Source organism: Drosophila obscura, unplaced genomic scaffold (assembly GCF_018151105.1).
Source record: "Drosophila obscura isolate BZ-5 IFL unplaced genomic scaffold, ASM1815110v1 contig_200, whole genome shotgun sequence".
NCBI classification, from domain to species: Eukaryota; Metazoa; Arthropoda; class Insecta; order Diptera; family Drosophilidae; genus Drosophila; species Drosophila obscura.
The window spans coordinates 7,635,061-7,652,189 of NW_024542791.1; the positions used below are offsets into that span (position 1 = coordinate 7,635,061).

General features: G+C 40.5%; 1 protein-coding gene across 8 annotated transcripts in view; it reads left to right on the forward strand.

The window, feature by feature from the left end:
- LOC111073646 overlaps positions 1-17,129 on the forward strand; it is a 50,491-nt gene that overhangs the window by 265 nt on the left and 33,097 nt on the right. For 6 of the 8 annotated variants that reach the window (XR_005967962.1, XR_002607731.2, XM_022366059.2 and 3 more), the window contains exon 2: positions 79-358. Coding sequence is in view for 6 of the 8 variants with exons in the window: in XM_022366059.2 (XP_022221751.1) it covers positions 331-358 (28 nt within the window). In the remaining 2 variants the exon portion in view is untranslated. Of the gene's footprint in view, positions 1-78; positions 359-2,395; positions 2,466-2,530; positions 2,582-17,129 lie in introns of all 8 variants that reach the window. The other 2 variants (XM_041593784.1, XM_041593783.1) reach the window with 2 other exon arrangements.

Consider the following 17,129-nt stretch of genomic DNA (forward strand, 5'->3'; position numbering starts at 1 on the left):
TACTTGTTTACATATGTATGTATTTAAATGTGTAAAAATTATCAAATTAACTATTTTAAACTAATTCCTTTAAAACAGTAACAGCAACTGTGTTGGACGACGTTGGAAATAACGAGGAGGACATCTATCTATTCCCAAGCGGACCAAAAAGGACCTCGCTAAAACCTAAAATAGTTAACATTTTACTGTCAATCAACAAAAACAGCTTCCTATCGATCTGAATTAAAAATTTAAGACGCAAAAAAATTGTTGTATTTTTTATGTCGATAATCGATTATAGTCGATGTCTTCGCTCTAAAACATCGAAAACATCGATGGTGGCAAACATCGATGTTTTTCCAACTCTACCGCACAATGGGTAAGTTGAACTTTTGATTGCGCCGCAAGGATAAGAGTAGGTGTGAAGTATGACGTCACAAAATTCAGAGCTTTCAAGAAAAATACCCACCTCACCACATAACTCACCGTGCGGGATTTTGTGCTTTCACGCAAACATGGTATATTTAGTCCGTCGGGGCAAGGGTGAGGTCCTTACGAGGCCCTTAAAAAAAGTTCGGCCGTTTTAATACTGGGGCCATACCTTGCCATGACCCAGTCGAAAGAGAGCACTCAAAGCGCTCTCCGGACTCATTTCTGCGTTTAAATTGTGAGCCACTATCGATAGTATCGACATTTTGATAGTTGATATTCCTTGATTTTGATATTCCGTTTAATATTACTAGCTAGTTGGCCCTCTCAACCCTAAACAAATAATCTTATCCGATAGATACATAAATTTTCTACACGATTGAAGTTTTCAGAAGTCCTTTTTATTGGATTATTTACATATTAAGGCTGAAACAAAAACAACATAAAACGAATGTGACGTCATTTTTGTGGCGTTGCCAGACTCGTGCAATTCGTAGTTGCTGCGGGCTGCTATTTACTTGATACCGATAATTTCATTTTTTTTTTGATACCGATAACTGCGTTTCATTATTTCATTGATAGTTTCATTATTTCATTGATAATTTCATTTTTTTTTCTTTGATACCGATAGCTGCGTTTCATTATTTCATTGATAGTTTCATTATAACATTGATAGTTTCATTTCTTTGATAACGATAACTTCGATAGCTATCCCAGTGTGAACAGAAACAAAATTATTCGGCGCACTTTCCAGCACTACAAGTCTCAGCGATTAAAAATATGCAACTGCGCGGTAATATTTAAATTTAAAATTTAAACAAATCAGACGATTGCATCTTGTTTGAGTTCTGCCAAGGCGTACTGCCAATAAAATCTATTAGGTTAACCACTTAAAGTTGGCTTTAGCCAATGAACCAGGAAAAAAAAAATTGTATCGCAAAAGTTGAAATTGTTTGAACTGATTGCACGCAGACGGCTTCGGATTTATGAAATACTTCGCCAGCTTGTCTGCTCTGTTCGGTTCTGTTTTCTATTTCTTTGTCTTGAAAATTCCCTTTGCAGGTTGATAAGAAACTCATAGCTTATTTACTCATCCAACTTTAATTAGTGACAACGATAATTACACATTGCGATACCTCAAAGTTCTTCTTGTTGCTTTTGCCGTGGCTGTTGTTGTTGCTATTGGTGGTGTCTTTTATCTTCGGGCATGGAAAATGACATGACATGGAGCCAAACACCAAACGACTTCTGTAGAAAAACCAATGACTACTGCTACTCGTACTCGTACTTGTACAGCAATAGGAACAGAACAACGAATCAATGACAAGTTCGACACAAGAATTGCTTAGCAATTGATTATTGCTTAACTGTACTTTGTACTTTTGATGATCCCCACAACACAATCTGGGAGAATGGGGAAAGGGTAGGGTGCGGCTGCAGCTATAGAGCAGCCTGCGGTAAGTGGGACAGCTGTCTGGATTCCAGCCTTATGGGGCAAAACTATCACACTTAATGATCCATGACTAGGTAGAGCTCTCAGAATGCCACTCTTTCTATTCAATCCTATGGTTAGAGGGTATTCATTCTACTAAACGATTCATCAACCAATTCGTCCCCATATTTGTCTAATTCAATTAGTTCGATTCGGGGCGATAAGACTCATTTACATGACGAACGCAGCACTTTTAATCTTTTGGCCCCCTCAACCGCATTAGCCAAACAAATACCCGCTCCTGTCTGGGATTTATCAACAAAATTTGTGATTATTTTCATGTCATGTTTTTGTAAGCCACATAGATCGGTAGAAAAGGCAGAGAGTGGGGATGTGTGTGGGCTTTTATGCTGATTTTGTGTGGGGACTTTTGTTTGATGACAAATTAATTTAATAATAACAGCTGCAAAAACATTTTGTAATCAATTTTTCTTGCCCGCACTTAGCAACAACAATTATCCTCGATGCACAATCCAATTAATGTTGTTTTTGCAGATAGTACTGAAATGATGCATTCGGATATTTGTGGATATATGGTTTTTGCTTTCATTCCACTTTCTTTTGGGTGAGAATATATTTTATAAATGGAACCCTCCCTCCAAGAAGTTATTTTGTCATCATTATCATCAGCGATAGAAGCATCGTGGGGCAGCTTCAACTTTCATCTTTCTGTTTTTGTGGGTATGTAAACGCCATTATGCTCTCTCTCTTTCTTCATCTTTCTTTCTTTATAACAGCGCCGGCGCAAGAGAAAGCCAGAAAGAGAGAGAGAGAGAAAAGCTCTGGTGGGTGGAGTCTCTTGGCTTATATATATAGAGCAAAGTCTGAGTGGAATTTCGGAGGGTAGCCGGAGTCCGGTAATTGCTTCAATTTGGCGTACATATCCGCATCCGTTTCGCCAGTCAAGTGGCTGACGAGCTTCCTCTTAACCCACCCCATTTTTCTGTTTCTCACTCCCAATTCCAATTCCACTTCTTTTACTTCTCTTTTTGGGATTCTTCCCTCCTTTTCCTTCCCCCCCTGCTTTGTTTTTGTGCAATTGCTGTGTAAATGGCATGAGAATGATAATTGTAGCAATTATAATATTAAATTGGGAGATCATGGCTCACAGGGTTTCCCTCCACAACCAACCCCCACCACCAAGCGCCCCGTTTTTATGTAGCATACTTTTTTTGCAGTCACTTCTCTCTCTCTCTCTCTGCCTGTCTGTCTGTCTCTGTGTCTCTTCAGTTACTCCCTGGAGGAAGGGCAGTGGAGAATCCAATGTGGGTTGAATTTTTTACTCTCGACTGCTGTGTATTTTTCCGGATTTGTTTGTTAATTAGAATTCTAGCGTTGAAATTAAAATTCTCACTCCAACGGGACTGCTGGGAAAACGAGATGGAGCGATGGAGAGGAGATGTTGGCGACGGAAAACTTCCGACTAGTTTTTCAGGGCGTTGGCTGTGTACAGCAGAAGCTGTATGGTTCTTCCCCTTTTTTGTTTTGTTTTATTTGTCTGCCTTTTCTCTTAATTACTGCAGTTTATTTTCTAAGTGAGACTAATTAACAGGCAATTCGTAGCATTGCGGCACATTTTACTCCTTTTTTTAAGGGTGGAGTTGAGAGTGAGGGAGTGGGGCTGAACTATCTCCGGTGTGTGGGTGTGTGTGTGAGAGTGGTCAACATTTTTGGATAGTTAGTTGGTTGTGATAGCATTGGACTTGAAATTCTTGTGCCGGCATTAAAAACTTTCACATATGCATGAATGTCGTCAATGTGTCATGCCGAAGTCCAAAGTTTTTTATGTGTCCAATTTTTTTGTCAGCTTTAACTTTCGTACGAGGATGAGTAGTCTGCCTGTTTTGAGTTCAGATTTGAATTTGAACTCAAATTTTAATTTAAAGATTGGTTGCCTATCAGTGTTGGATAGCACCTGTTGCTCGTGTTGCACCTGTATTACTTCTTAAGCGATTAAACATCTCGATTGTCAGGTTGTTGTAAATGATCATTAGAAATTATTAGCTTATGCCTGTCTTTTGTGGTAACTAGGCCATAAATCAAAGCATTGGTATGACTTTCATCATGTGTGGAGACGAAAAGCAAATAATAAGACACAACGACATATATATGTACCTTCCCCATTGCTGTCCAGCTTATTCACAGCCCCGCCAGCCCCACTTCGGTTAACTAGCCCACAAATTTACGTTATTAGTGCAACATTAGACGTTCGGCTAATTACCAACACTGTCTGAGGCGCAAAAAGCCCGCTTAACCTCCACCTCTAGAGCACTTCACAAGCACCACTTCTGTGATACCACCGCCAGCAACAGTCCACCACCATTTGAATGGCGCCAATTTCCTCCATCCCCACGCCATAAAACATGGCGCGCACACACACACATGCAGACTCCCACTCACACTTCCACTCACAGAGCAGAGCACAACCCTCGCACGTTAATGAACGTCAAATTCACTTAATTCCAACTTTAGCCATGAATTAGGCACGACAAATGGACGCTCACCGGGATCTGAGTGAAGTGGTGGGTGGTATGTTGGGGCTGTTGAGCAGCCAGCACCAGGGATAAATAAGCACAAAGACGTGCCACGAGACGGGATATTTTTTGCTTAAATGGGATCCAAGCAGAAAGGGACAGAAAGAGACACAGATCCAAACAATAAGTAAATGTGCTTTTATGGCTCTTAATTAAGGCAAAGATGGGGTGTTTTAATACGTTTGCCAAATGTTTAATGAAAAACTGCCAGAGCTGCCAGAGTAGAGAGAGAGAAATCCAAAAATACCCTGTATTGCTGGGGGAGTTATTGTGAACATGTTGTTTTTTGGGAGGGAGAAAGAGAGAGGGATTAGACAGAGAGAAAGAAAGTGCGAAAATTGGAGATAGAAGACAGAGAGGATGGACTGAAAGAACACTAAAACTGAAAAGGCTGCTACTCTTAGTAGGTGCTTAGAAAGGGGCTGTCAAAATGCTGTTTCGATTTAAATGTGATTTTTAATATTATGTTAAGCCCCTTTCTCGCAAAGGAAATACAGCTACCATACACATCCACTGGAAGAAGCAGCAGCCGTTAATGAAGCAGCTACTAAAAGCGGTTTTACTCTTCCACTCCCACTCTTTCCCTCTCTCTTTTTCTTTTTTATAATATCCCTATTTTCGTTTCGTTCGTTTCGTTGCTGCCTTCCCCGCCATTGACTAATTACTCTCTCTCAGCCGATAGATTTATGACGCCCAGTGTACACTTAGCATCCGTAATGAGCAATTTCAGATGACACCCTGTGCTCTTCACTCCACATGGGTCTTTCCCCTTAACGAGAAGTACGAAAGGAGGTTGTACTCCCGTAGGGGATCCTTTAGTCGGAATATCCTTTACCTTTTTACGAGGGAAGCCTCTTAAGTCGTACTGAATTTTTTTTTTGTAAATGTTTGTGTTTACAAGTTTATGGCTCTATTTTGGGCAGAGACCGAATGACCGAAAACTGCCTCAATTTGTGGTATATTTTATATGTGTGCAATGTATGTGTGTTTATATGTATCTACATACGTATGGACAGCATAAAAATCTTTATGGACGATTACGCGTATCTATATATGGTAAAAATCAAAGTAAAAATCCCTAAATGCGCCGTTTGCAATGCTGGCAAAAATAACATTTTCAACACTTTTTGGTTGATTAATCAAATGTTTTACAACCCGCCCCACGCATCCGTGGGATACAACGACTTTTATTGAGTCTATCTATTATTTTATTTCCCCTCTCCACCCCTCTCTCTATTGTTCTCTCTCCCTCTCTCTTTCTCTGTCTCTCTCTATCCCCTCTGTATCATTTAGTCCAAATTAGTATGCCACGCACGTTCTAGAGCATAAAAAAACAACACAGAAAGGGAAACAAAACAAAAGCAGCAGCAAAGCGGAAACGGAAAAAGGGAAGAGCAAAAAAATGGCGCAACCTTTGTTGTTGTTGCTTGTTGCCGTCTCTCTTTTTATGATTTATTTATATATTCAAAACAAATGCAATTGGGTTTATTACACATCAATAAGCCCTATCGACCATTCCGACCACCAAAGCACAAAATTTGTGGTGCCTGATCCGGACGAAACATTTGATAAAAAAAATGGATTTACATGGAGTCTACGAATATACATATATCTATAACAAGCACAAACGTGATCCAAATTATGGATGATTGGGGGATATGTTTAGAATATCAAACTTATTTATAGATTGGGAGATTAAAGACTACTAGTAAATGGAGCTGTGGGACCTGATGAACAGTTCCTATAATTTAAATAATGAAAAATAATTGAAGAATTGTAGAAAGCATGTCCATTTCATCCAAGTATTTCTTCGCAAATGTCAAGAATGTATTTGGATTTGTCAAGGGACCAAAGCAGTTGTCCAAACAAGCAAATCGCAGTCCCACACATCCCACTTAAGTATTCCCTTGTATGTGCTCCAGGGAGCAGCTCCTTCTTATTAGCTATGGAGGGGGTGGCGCGGCCATAAAGAAGAGTATCCTTCCAACCACAAAAATTCGAGGCGAGGCAAGGCGAAATGTGTGTAAGCAGGCAAATAGCACGCGTTGTCATATTTCAAGAAACAGAACAAGAAATACAAGAGAGGCACTTCGAAGGACTTGGAGATTATGATTTGTTTTGCTTTCCGCTTAACGAGCACATGATACAAAATACAATACAAGGACCCCACCAATCGTGCGCGTATACACCCCATAAGTATGCTAAGCATGTATCCTGCGAGTGTGTGTCCTTCCTTCTCCCCTCTGCCTCTTTTTTGTTGAGTAATTTTATCCTGACAGAAGACAAATTTTTACAGATTTGTTAGAATTTGTCAGCAGGGCATGGCTCGACCTCAAGCAGATGCCGAAGGATTGTTTGTCTTTTCTTTATATATTGCAAGAGTATTGTATGAGTGTGTGTATGCAAATAAACATTTGCACTTTAAAAATATCTGAAGATGTTTATGGGGCCCCAGAAGGAATCGAATCGCTGACATCATGTAAGCAAATTGCGTAAGAAGGAGGCTCTGACATTGATTTGACATGAGCCCTCTGAACCCTCCGAACCCTCTGAGCCGTCTGATCCCCCGAAACCATAACAAATTGGTTTGTTTTTCCTTCAGCCTCAATCAACCCTCGAAACAGTGTTTTCTTAACCCTTTTGTTCCTCTCAAATGAGAGTAAATTGATATGACAAATCAGTAGCGTAGGAGCATAGAAGCAAAGGTTTAATGAAGTGAAAAATTGCCAAATAACCAAAAATTAAATAAAACATTGTCCAGGCATCCTGGCTATATATCCTCTATATACATACATATATTCATGCCTATTGTTTTTGGTTTTTAGGTCCTTCTTCCCATCTCCTTCTACAAGAACCAAAGAATTGGGTAAACAAAAATTGAACAAATTTCCAGTTCAGTGGCTTTGTGGCCATTTGGCCATTTATAAAAGTAGTATCCGTAAAAAATGGGCGTGGCACCACTGCCCACAGCCCCACTGTCCCCAGAGCGAAGGCAATTTGTATTTATTTGTTGGATTTCATGCTGAAATTGCTTTCGTGTCTTTTATTTGTACACATCTTTGCAGGACACTTGCCCTGCCAGTCCCCGAAAAGGCAACACTTTTCGCCTTGGCAAGTTGGGAAAACTCCTCCGATTGCTATTGCTGCCATTGTTTTTCTTGTGGAAAACAAAAATCATACACAAATTTGCGGTGGTTCCTCAACACGCCCCCCCGCGCTCCCTCGAGGGAAAATCCGCTTCGTTAAACACATACGCAAATTGTAGCTAGAGAAAATTCCAAGAAAATTTGAAATTCTATAACCAGAATGAAGCAGAACGAACCAAAAACTTTATGCACGAGTTGGTGGCACAAATTCCACATAACGATGGATACAAAGAGAGCAGTTTATATGCAGATATGTACAATATATGCCAAACAACAACAGAGCGATGGACAAATCAGAGTCTGCCATCAGAGCAGCTCAATTTGAAGTGCCCCGAAATGCTGCAAGATCATGGGAACTATGACACCCGAAAGCTATTGTTTGCGTAGCCAACAGCAACCGACAAACTTGACTTTTCACACTATGCGATGGGATACCGTCTCCTACTTCCATGCCCGCTCCGACTCACCCACTCGTCTCTGTCTGTCTCCGGCCCTCACTTCCGGCAAATTTGCGTGCAGATAAATTGCAATCTACCCTGAGGTTTGTGGGGGGGAGGGGGAGGATGGTCCAGTCGGAGAAACAACTTCCAATGGAAGACACTGTCATATGCCTGACTCTGGCAGTGTTTCTCTCAATGTACTCAATGTGGGAGGAGTGGAATAGAGGCTGGTTGCTTGCCAGAGCTTGCGGTGGACTTGTGAGGCACTCAACGTCGTTGCATTTGTTGTCTTTTAATCACCAGCTAACTAGGAGTTGACTTCATAATTCTAATTGTATCTCTGATACTACGAAGGGGATACTGTCGTGTCTCCCTCTCTCACTCTATACATATGTGCCCCAAAGGGAAAGGCTGGTACGTGACCTGAAGCTGGGAATATTGAGTATATTTGAGTATCTGATGGGCAAACAATAAATTGCAACTGCAGGCATCCTCGTATTTGCTGAGTGTGTATGTCTGTCTGTCCAGTCCAGCCCAGTCGTGATAAGTCACCTGTTGATAGGCATTAAATTGATTGAGTTGAACCAAGGTGAGCTAATGTGAATGGGAGGTGTTGGTGGGAGCCCCATCCTCTTCTCCATCCCCAACCGACTATAGAACCTAATGATGTCTAAATATTTACTTGTATTTTAGCAAAGAAAATTATGAAATTATGGGAATTGTTTGATTGATTGATTGGAATGCGTCTTGTGGGGACATTTTGAGGAGGTTTATCGCAAGGTTTAAGATGATTAACTAAGCATTTCAGGGCTAGTGCTTGGATTATTTTAATGTGGGAATCTGATTATCTTATCTCTTTGGGTCTGATAGCTTTAAGCATAGTATACAGCACCGCGGAATCACAAAATTCCTGTCAAACTCCATATAAAAGAAACTGTGGCAGGAATTTTTCGTTTACGTTTTCCTGGAGTGTCTATCCAGCAACATGGCAAATACAAATACGTACAAATCTCTAGGCAAATTCCTGGCAGGAATTTTCCGCGGGGCTGGAGACAGGCCTTTACAAAAGAACTTTGCGAGCAGAGATTGGAACCCAAGGTCTCCCACTGGCAAGTGAGGGCGGATCTCGCTTCAATCGCTACTTAATTCCATAAAGTAATTTCGATACAGTCTCTTCCTATCCCACAAATGGAAACTCTATTATCAATCCATGCTGCCATGCTACTGTTGTGCCTCTACCTTTTGTTCCCCGCAATCACTCAACTTGAACTTCGGGGAACGTCAGAGACAGAGGCAGCAGCAGAAGCCCCCCAAGTCATAGAAAGAGAGAAAGTCAATCATAAATATCCAATGCCCGATATCTTATCAGCTGTTCAAAGCACTTTACTAATAATTAAAATGTCATCATTAAGAAATATGAAAGTGTCAACAAAAGGCATGGAAACTTACCCTGTTTTCCAGCTACTGCTCCTCCTCGTAGAACCGTCGTAGAATCGATCTGAAATGCAGTTGAAGAATTTATTGTTTTCCTATTGACTATTAAAACTTGATAGAGAGATAGAGAATAATGTGGTCGTTCTCTGGATTTCTGAAAGCTTTCTAGAGATAACGTTTGTATTTGTCTTTATACTGGAGTTTGAGTCTGATAACACTACTCGACAAAATCGAACTTTTTTTTTTCCTCAAGGATCCAAACCAACTTTTTCTGATAGATATGGAGATTTAAAATTTTTTAAAGAATTATGGTTTTTTTTCTATGGCAGAACTTTTTTTTGAAAAATTTTTGAAGTCTGGTATTTTTTTTTTAAACTTTTCTCAGAGGAAGCGCTTGTTTTTTTCACATAACTCTAGTATCTTACGTCTGGTTGTAAAGAACTTTGCTATTTTGAAAAGATAATGAAAAAGGTAGAAGATAAGCCTAAACACTTTGTGATTACAGCTTACCGTCTGGGAAGTATAAAGCATTGAAATGCAAATATGATGATTTTTGTGCAGTATTTTTTACGAAATTTTGATTTTAAAAACTCAGGAAAAGTCGAAAAAAAAATATATCCTGTGTCCTCTATTTTTTTTTTGTATAGGTGCATTAATTTGGCGTCGTTCCAGGTATCGCTCATTAAAATCTATGGAGAGACTTTGGAGCTAAAATTCGTTAACCAAACCTAAAATATGGAAAAAATGAACAAAAAATACCTTTTCGAAGGTTGCCGGCCCAACTGCCAATTGGGAACAAAGCAAACAAAAAAGGGTTGTACATTTGGTACGTGATCGCGATCCCAATTCCCAATGGGAATTGGGCTCGCAACCTTCCAAAAGGTATTTTTTGTTCATTTTTTCCATATTTTAGGTTTGGTTAACGAATTTTAGCTCCAAAGTCTCTCCATAGATTTTAATGAGCGATACCTGGAACGACGCCAAATTAATGCACCTATACACAAAAAAATAGAGGACACAGGATATAATTTTTTTTCGACTTTTCCTGAGTTTTTAAAGTCAAAATTTCGTCAAAAATACCGCACAAAAATCATCATTTTTGCATTTCAATGCTTTATATTTCCCAGACAGTAAGCTGTAATCACAAAGTGTTTGGGCTTAACTTCTAGCTGTTTTAATTATCTTTTAAAAATAGCAAAGTTCTTTATAACCAGACGTAAGATACTAGAGTTATGTGAAAAAAACAAGCGCTACCTCTGAAAAAAGCTTAAAAAAAAATACCAGTTTTCAAAAATTCTTTAAAAAAAGTTCTGACATAGAAAAAAAAAAAATATCATCAAACCATTTCTAAGCCCCAAATCTTTAAGAAAAAGTTCGTTTTGTTCCTTGAGGAAAAATCGTGTTGACTAGTGTAATTAATCCTCCTGTGGGGCATGTAACTTATAAAATAACTTACTATAATCTTCCTCTGAGTTTGGAATTCTAATTATCTGTACTGTTGGGATATGATTTCAATGTTTGCATCGCTACCGCAGACATCTATAAAATCTCCTGTGCAGTTCCCCTCTTTTTTTCAGGTAAGGAACATCCAAAGTTTACAGTTTGATAAGAATCCCAAGACCATAGAGCACACATGGGTTAACCTGACGTTTGTTTTGGGCTACATTCAGTGCCAGTCCCAGTCCCGTTCCAGTGCTGCTGACTCTCTATTGACACTAATGACAGACGATTGGCGTCAATTTTCGTGTCACATTTGCCCGCGAAGCCAGCCACAGCCACAGCCACAGCGACACAGTAGCTGCATTTTCAATTATAAACAGATGTTAAGGTCTGATAAAGTCGGTCCCTGGCTGCACACAATCTCCACTCCACCGCATAGCCATAGGAATAGGAATCGGAATCGGAATAGGCATAGTAACCATATCATCTTATCGCACTCGCGTTGCACTCCACGGAGCATTCCATTCCTCTGGGTGTTTGGTACTTGAGCCTGTAATGAGTCGTGTCGTTGTCAGTCTCTCTCCCTCTCTTTCACTCTTTCTCACTCTCTTGTTCATTCAGGTTGTCTTTGCCTCTCTCCTCTCTTACTCTCAGTCTCTGTTGGGCTTGTTCGCTGTTTGCTCAGATGAGTTTTTAATTAAATGCTATCGGTTTGCGCCTTAAATAAATTGAAATAATCAATTTATATTACGTATACGATGGGGCACGGGCACACGGCACATTGTCGCACTCTGTGTCAACAAATTTAATTGAAAATCTAAACAGAAAGTCAACACGAGTAGGATGACGATGACGAGAAGTCAACTGATGAACGTGCCAGGGTCCCTGGACAGACATTTCGTTCGGGATTGTTTCCAGTTTCATCCTCTCGTTCGTTGTTTGTGTGCATAATTTTAAAATCAATACAAATATATCCATAGACCAGGGGATTCATGGATTCTCTGTGGGGAAACCATAACATATCTTCCTCCCACTCTGTTCTCTGATTTGGTTGAATGAAAATTATGCTTCTTGCGTTCAATTAAAGCAGTCGATGATATGCCATTGGATCGTAAATTTTATGAAAGTCAATCTACCCACCTTCGCACCACCGCACTATCCACACATTATGGGATGGATTTATGGGCTACCTACCGCCTACCGTACGAGCACGAGCATGAGCACAAGTACGAGCGAGTATCTGTATCTTTATGGTGACGGTAGTCTTATCGACTTCATTAACCAAACAAATGTGTTTATTGCCCAATGGCTAAGGCCATAAACCAGCCAGCAGCCAGCGAATGCAGCGCTTAGCCAAGATAAATAAACAAATTAAATTAAATTATAGTACTAGAAAGATTATTAATAATATTATTAACTCTCGCTCTCTGTCGAATAATAGCAACGGAAGTTGCCGCAGTTTTTACGACTCCCTCTGTAGTATAATATTCAATATAAAGTTTAATTGGGTGCTATATTTGGAGGGTACAACATGCATCACTGCTGTTGGAAGTAAAGACCGATAAGGGTTCCACGGCAGGTGTGGATAAAATCCCATAGGCTATGATTGAAAAGTGATTCTATGCTTTTATCCCGCGATTTTTACTTTAAAACTCTTGTATCATGCGTACACCCTTTCCCTCATCAGTTTCGTGGATCCCCCATCCAAGCAACACCCCTGGGGACTGGGGATAGCCATAGTCCCAACGGACTACGATTAGGCCATTTATATGCATGGCCCGAAATGCAAGGCACAAACGCCATTTGCACACAATTAGTGACATTGGGCACCCACCCCCGAAATGCCCTGATGGAATTGGAATGGGTATTGTGATTAGATGGTGGTAGGGAAGGGATGTGATATGCGTAGGTGCCAGTAATCACTGAAGGTAGCAGAGGGTTATATGCTACTGTTTTCCGACTGGGATTATCTATATTTGATAGATGTGGAGCGTCGGCTTTCGTTTGATTTCGCATAGTTATATCAAGTTTATTGTGTGATAATCAAAGAGAGAGAACTGCTCCCCAAAAATATATGCACTCTCTTCCTCTATGCTTCCACTACTACCCCCTTTCTATACAGTTTCCAAATTTAAATAATCGCAATCAATCACTCCAGGGGGAAGGGGGAAGTCCCAACCAAACAGACTTGAAATACAATTTGAAAAATTAAGCCACACTTGTTCAAACAATTTGGCGAAAAGCTGCTCTTTTCTTTTTGCTATGTCGTTGAGTACTTTGTGGAAAGGTCGAATGGGAAGGGGCATAGGAGGAGGAGTAGCATAGATTACCCTGTGTCTGCATGGAGTTGGAGCTCCAATCGGAATGATAAATGCTAATTTGACGCAAGATCACGCATAAACCAACAATAAATAAATCAAATGGCAGGTCGTATAAAAAACTTGCCCCGCAGCCTAATCAGAAAGGTCTAGGGGGTGGGGTTCTGCCTCATATGAATGCGATTTAGGGCCACTTATGCGTGGCCATGTAAAAAAGCTGCGAAAAATCACGGAATCTAGGAACCTTGGCAGGATTATCACTTACGTTTTTTCCGCAGCAAATTGCTAAGTGATTTACGAGCACACAAGGCGAAGCCATTTATTAGATGAGATTAAGTAAAGGGAGCAAAAGGCCATTGAACGACTATTCCCAACCTCTCAACTCCCACCCTAACTACGACCCTCTACAGCCCCTCTAAACTGCCATTTCCCTGCCCTAAGCTTTCCATTTGACTGCGAAATACTTTCCAAAGGACAGAAAGTTTCGACTTTTCGTTTTTCAATAGGACATATGTAGAGTATGTAAGATTATAAAGGGGGAGTGAAAGAGAGAGAGAGAAAGAGCGAAGGGTGGGAAATAGGGTGGGTCAAATTATATAAAAACTTGGTAAAACTTTTCTTTATGACAAGAAATTACGGCTGTATATCTATCTTTCTGTACCCGTTATGGTCCTACAAAGATACCTTTGTACTGTTTCGTGCAAAACATGCTCTGTTTATTCCATCCACACTCATCATAATCATAACTTATACCACATTTCTCGATCATATGCCATTTACATGCTCATCCAATATACCCATCCATCGTAGTATATCACAACCGAAAAATGGACAATCAATCCATTTTGGTCTCTTCTCCTCCCTGCCATTCCTTCATATACTCTATCCTTATTGTATCCTTCTGCTATGTTCATTGTGCATTGTAGCCCGTAAAATACACATTTTCTGGTGGTAGAAAATCCAGCAAATTGATTTTAGTGGGTGTTTACACAGAGCTTTAGAAGTACTTCCCAGGCGAACTTTTCACAATTTGCCTTGATCCAACCCCCGAAGCAGATTCAGCACACGCCCACACACACTGCACACACCAAGAGAGCGAAAGAGGTGGGGAGTAAAAGAGTGAGAGTGCGAGAGAGAGACAGAGACAGAGGACAAGTCAGACCAGACGACGGAGAGCGAACACATTCGAGCCATAAAGGGCAAGTGGCAAAACCTCACAAATGGCAAATGGCAGCATTTAGTATGATTATCCATGGTGGAGAGCAGGGTAAGACTAAGACAGTAGGGGGAGGGAGGATGTCCTGAAGTACCAACAGAAACAGAGTAACTCTTGGCCCTTATCTTCTGACTGCTCTGCTCTTCCGACTCTTGAGGGGGATTCTGTGTTTCGGAGTTTTCATTTCCATTCCGAAGGGTAAATGCCATTTGGCTGCTAAATATTTGGGTGTGTGCCCTGCTCCACCCTCTGATTCAGCAGGGGTAGAGTCACCAGGGGTGTGGTGCAGGCGGGGGAGTTTTGTATGCCATTTCTTTTATTGCTTTAATATGTTAATAGCATTTACTGCGGCGCGATTTGATACTGGATGCCTTTTCTTGTTGCTGTTTGCTGTTATTTTTCTTCATCTGTCGCTCGTTTTGCAATACTCTAGGTCCAGGTCTATGAGCAGAGCAGTTGGATAAGTTCTCTTGCTTTCTATGCTTTTACTTTTACTCAAAGAAGTATCCCGTTACTCCTTCCCATACACCCACTTCCCCCATAGGGTATCCACACTTCGTTAGACTTATCTGTGTAGAACTCCATTTTAGGGGTTCGCTCCCTTTTTAAAATGATTTTCGGCTTCTGTCTGAGGTTTGAGACTTGAGCTCTTTTTGCGACTGCTTTTTGCGAATCTGGCCAAAAAGGATTTGTGCACATTATCATCTTTTATAGCCATTATCATATCATCTACCCTCGTCCATTTTATCTGATTTTGACTAAGGATATTCAGAGTTTTCGGGGCTTCTTTCCTTCCGGGAGAAATATCATGTAATGTGTGTAGTAATATCTTGAGATTTGATCCAAAGAATATTTGGGTTGAATATTTTACAATTAATGAAAATTTCGAAAGGATATGAGATTAAGGAAGAGGCTTCTAATGAAAGAGAAATATTTCTAGAACTCATCGAAAAACGAATTGGATGTCTCAGAGAATCGCTTTCCATCTCCAATTTTGTGGGATATTTTTTCTAGTCTAAACAACAAAACCCTTAACTATTATCCCCTGCACCATAATTCCTTAGTAAGCAAACTTTACAAGTAAATAATACCATCAGCCTCAGCCACATCGAAGATGCTTCCAACTTTCAAGGGGAATGTGGCCCAAACGCCCTCAGGTATTTGAGCCAATTAGTGGCATAAAAAAAATAAATTCAATATCCACGCACACTCACTTCCCACCCGAGGGACTCCAGACATGGACTGGAATGGGATGGTATGGGAGGATAAACCAAAGGTTCAGTTGAGCGTATGTGTGAATAATGTTGCCCCGAGGCGGCCCATCCTCGTGCGCGGATGCGGATGTGGATAAATACCCAAGTGACCTGTCTTTCCTCTGTCCACTCTCCACCTTCGTCGAGCCACAAATTAGCGCAAATGTTTTTAAGGGTTGATTAGGCAAATGTTCGTTAACGTCGGGTGTGCACTTGTCGGAGGATACGATGGGATACGACGGGAACCGGACCTTGGAGCAGGATCCAGTCGTGGACGAGGGTCTGGTTATGGGTTCAGGAATCCGCATTAATTATGCTAAACATTTTTGAATATTGCCCTCACGTGCATCGCTAAGGAGACTCGCGACTCTTGAGGATACCCTTTGTCCCTCTGTCCCCTGTTCGTTCTTCCATCCATCCCAGCACTGACTCAATTTTGATTGGATTTCGGATTAAGGGGAAAAACTTTTGTCCTCGCAGGGGTTCGCTCTGGCTTTTCCTTCCTTCGCTTTGTTTTCCTTCGGTTGGGCAATTATGCAAATTAGATTTAATGCCTTTCAACACATTTAAGCGGATTACAATTTAATATTTCTCACATTGTTTATCTGCAATTCTACATTCTGTTTACTTTTGCATGTTTTTCGGGATGTCGGGGGCATAACATTCCTGTCGATAGGCAGGCCCGCGACTCTCTTCGGCACACATGTGTTAATTAGCCCTGAAAACGGGAAAGGTACGAGAGTTGATGACTCTTTTTGTACATTTTAATTGTTTCAATTAATTTGTCACACGAAGGGAGACAGCAACAAGGAAGAAGTTCTAAAAATCATCAACCATTTGTTAGAGAAGTTGATGGATGGGGGCAAGGTGAAAGGTGGAGTGGTGGAGGAGGTATTCAGCAGAAGAAAGAAACTTAAAGCCTTATAAGTGGAGAGGGTTAAGAAAGGAGCAGATTTTTGTAGGTGTAACTATTTTTAAAGCATAGTTTTTGAGGAAGGAATTATATTTTGGATTAAAGATTGTAGATGGAAAAGGGTTATGGAAATGGGTAATATTTAAAAGATGGAAGAAATAAAAATGTACAGAAATGTTCATGCATAAGGTTCTCTCAATCAAAGATAAAAGTTTTCAAGAAAGTTTTCCCAAAGATACCATCAGAAACTCATCCTTTTTCTCTAGACACTTTCATGGATCTACGGGGATAGTGGGGATAATGGGGATATGGTGGGGGCACCATAATCATCCCAAACCCTCGACCACCACTCAACCGTTTGGCGACAAATGTATAAATTCATTAATCAATTCATAACCCAATTGAGAATATAATTCATCGCATGTAATCGCATGGGATGGCATGCTTCGAGATATGCCGCGACTAATACAATAATTTTCAGCATGTTTACACAATCCATCTGGCTATATTCCAGCAAACCAAACAGATAAGGAGA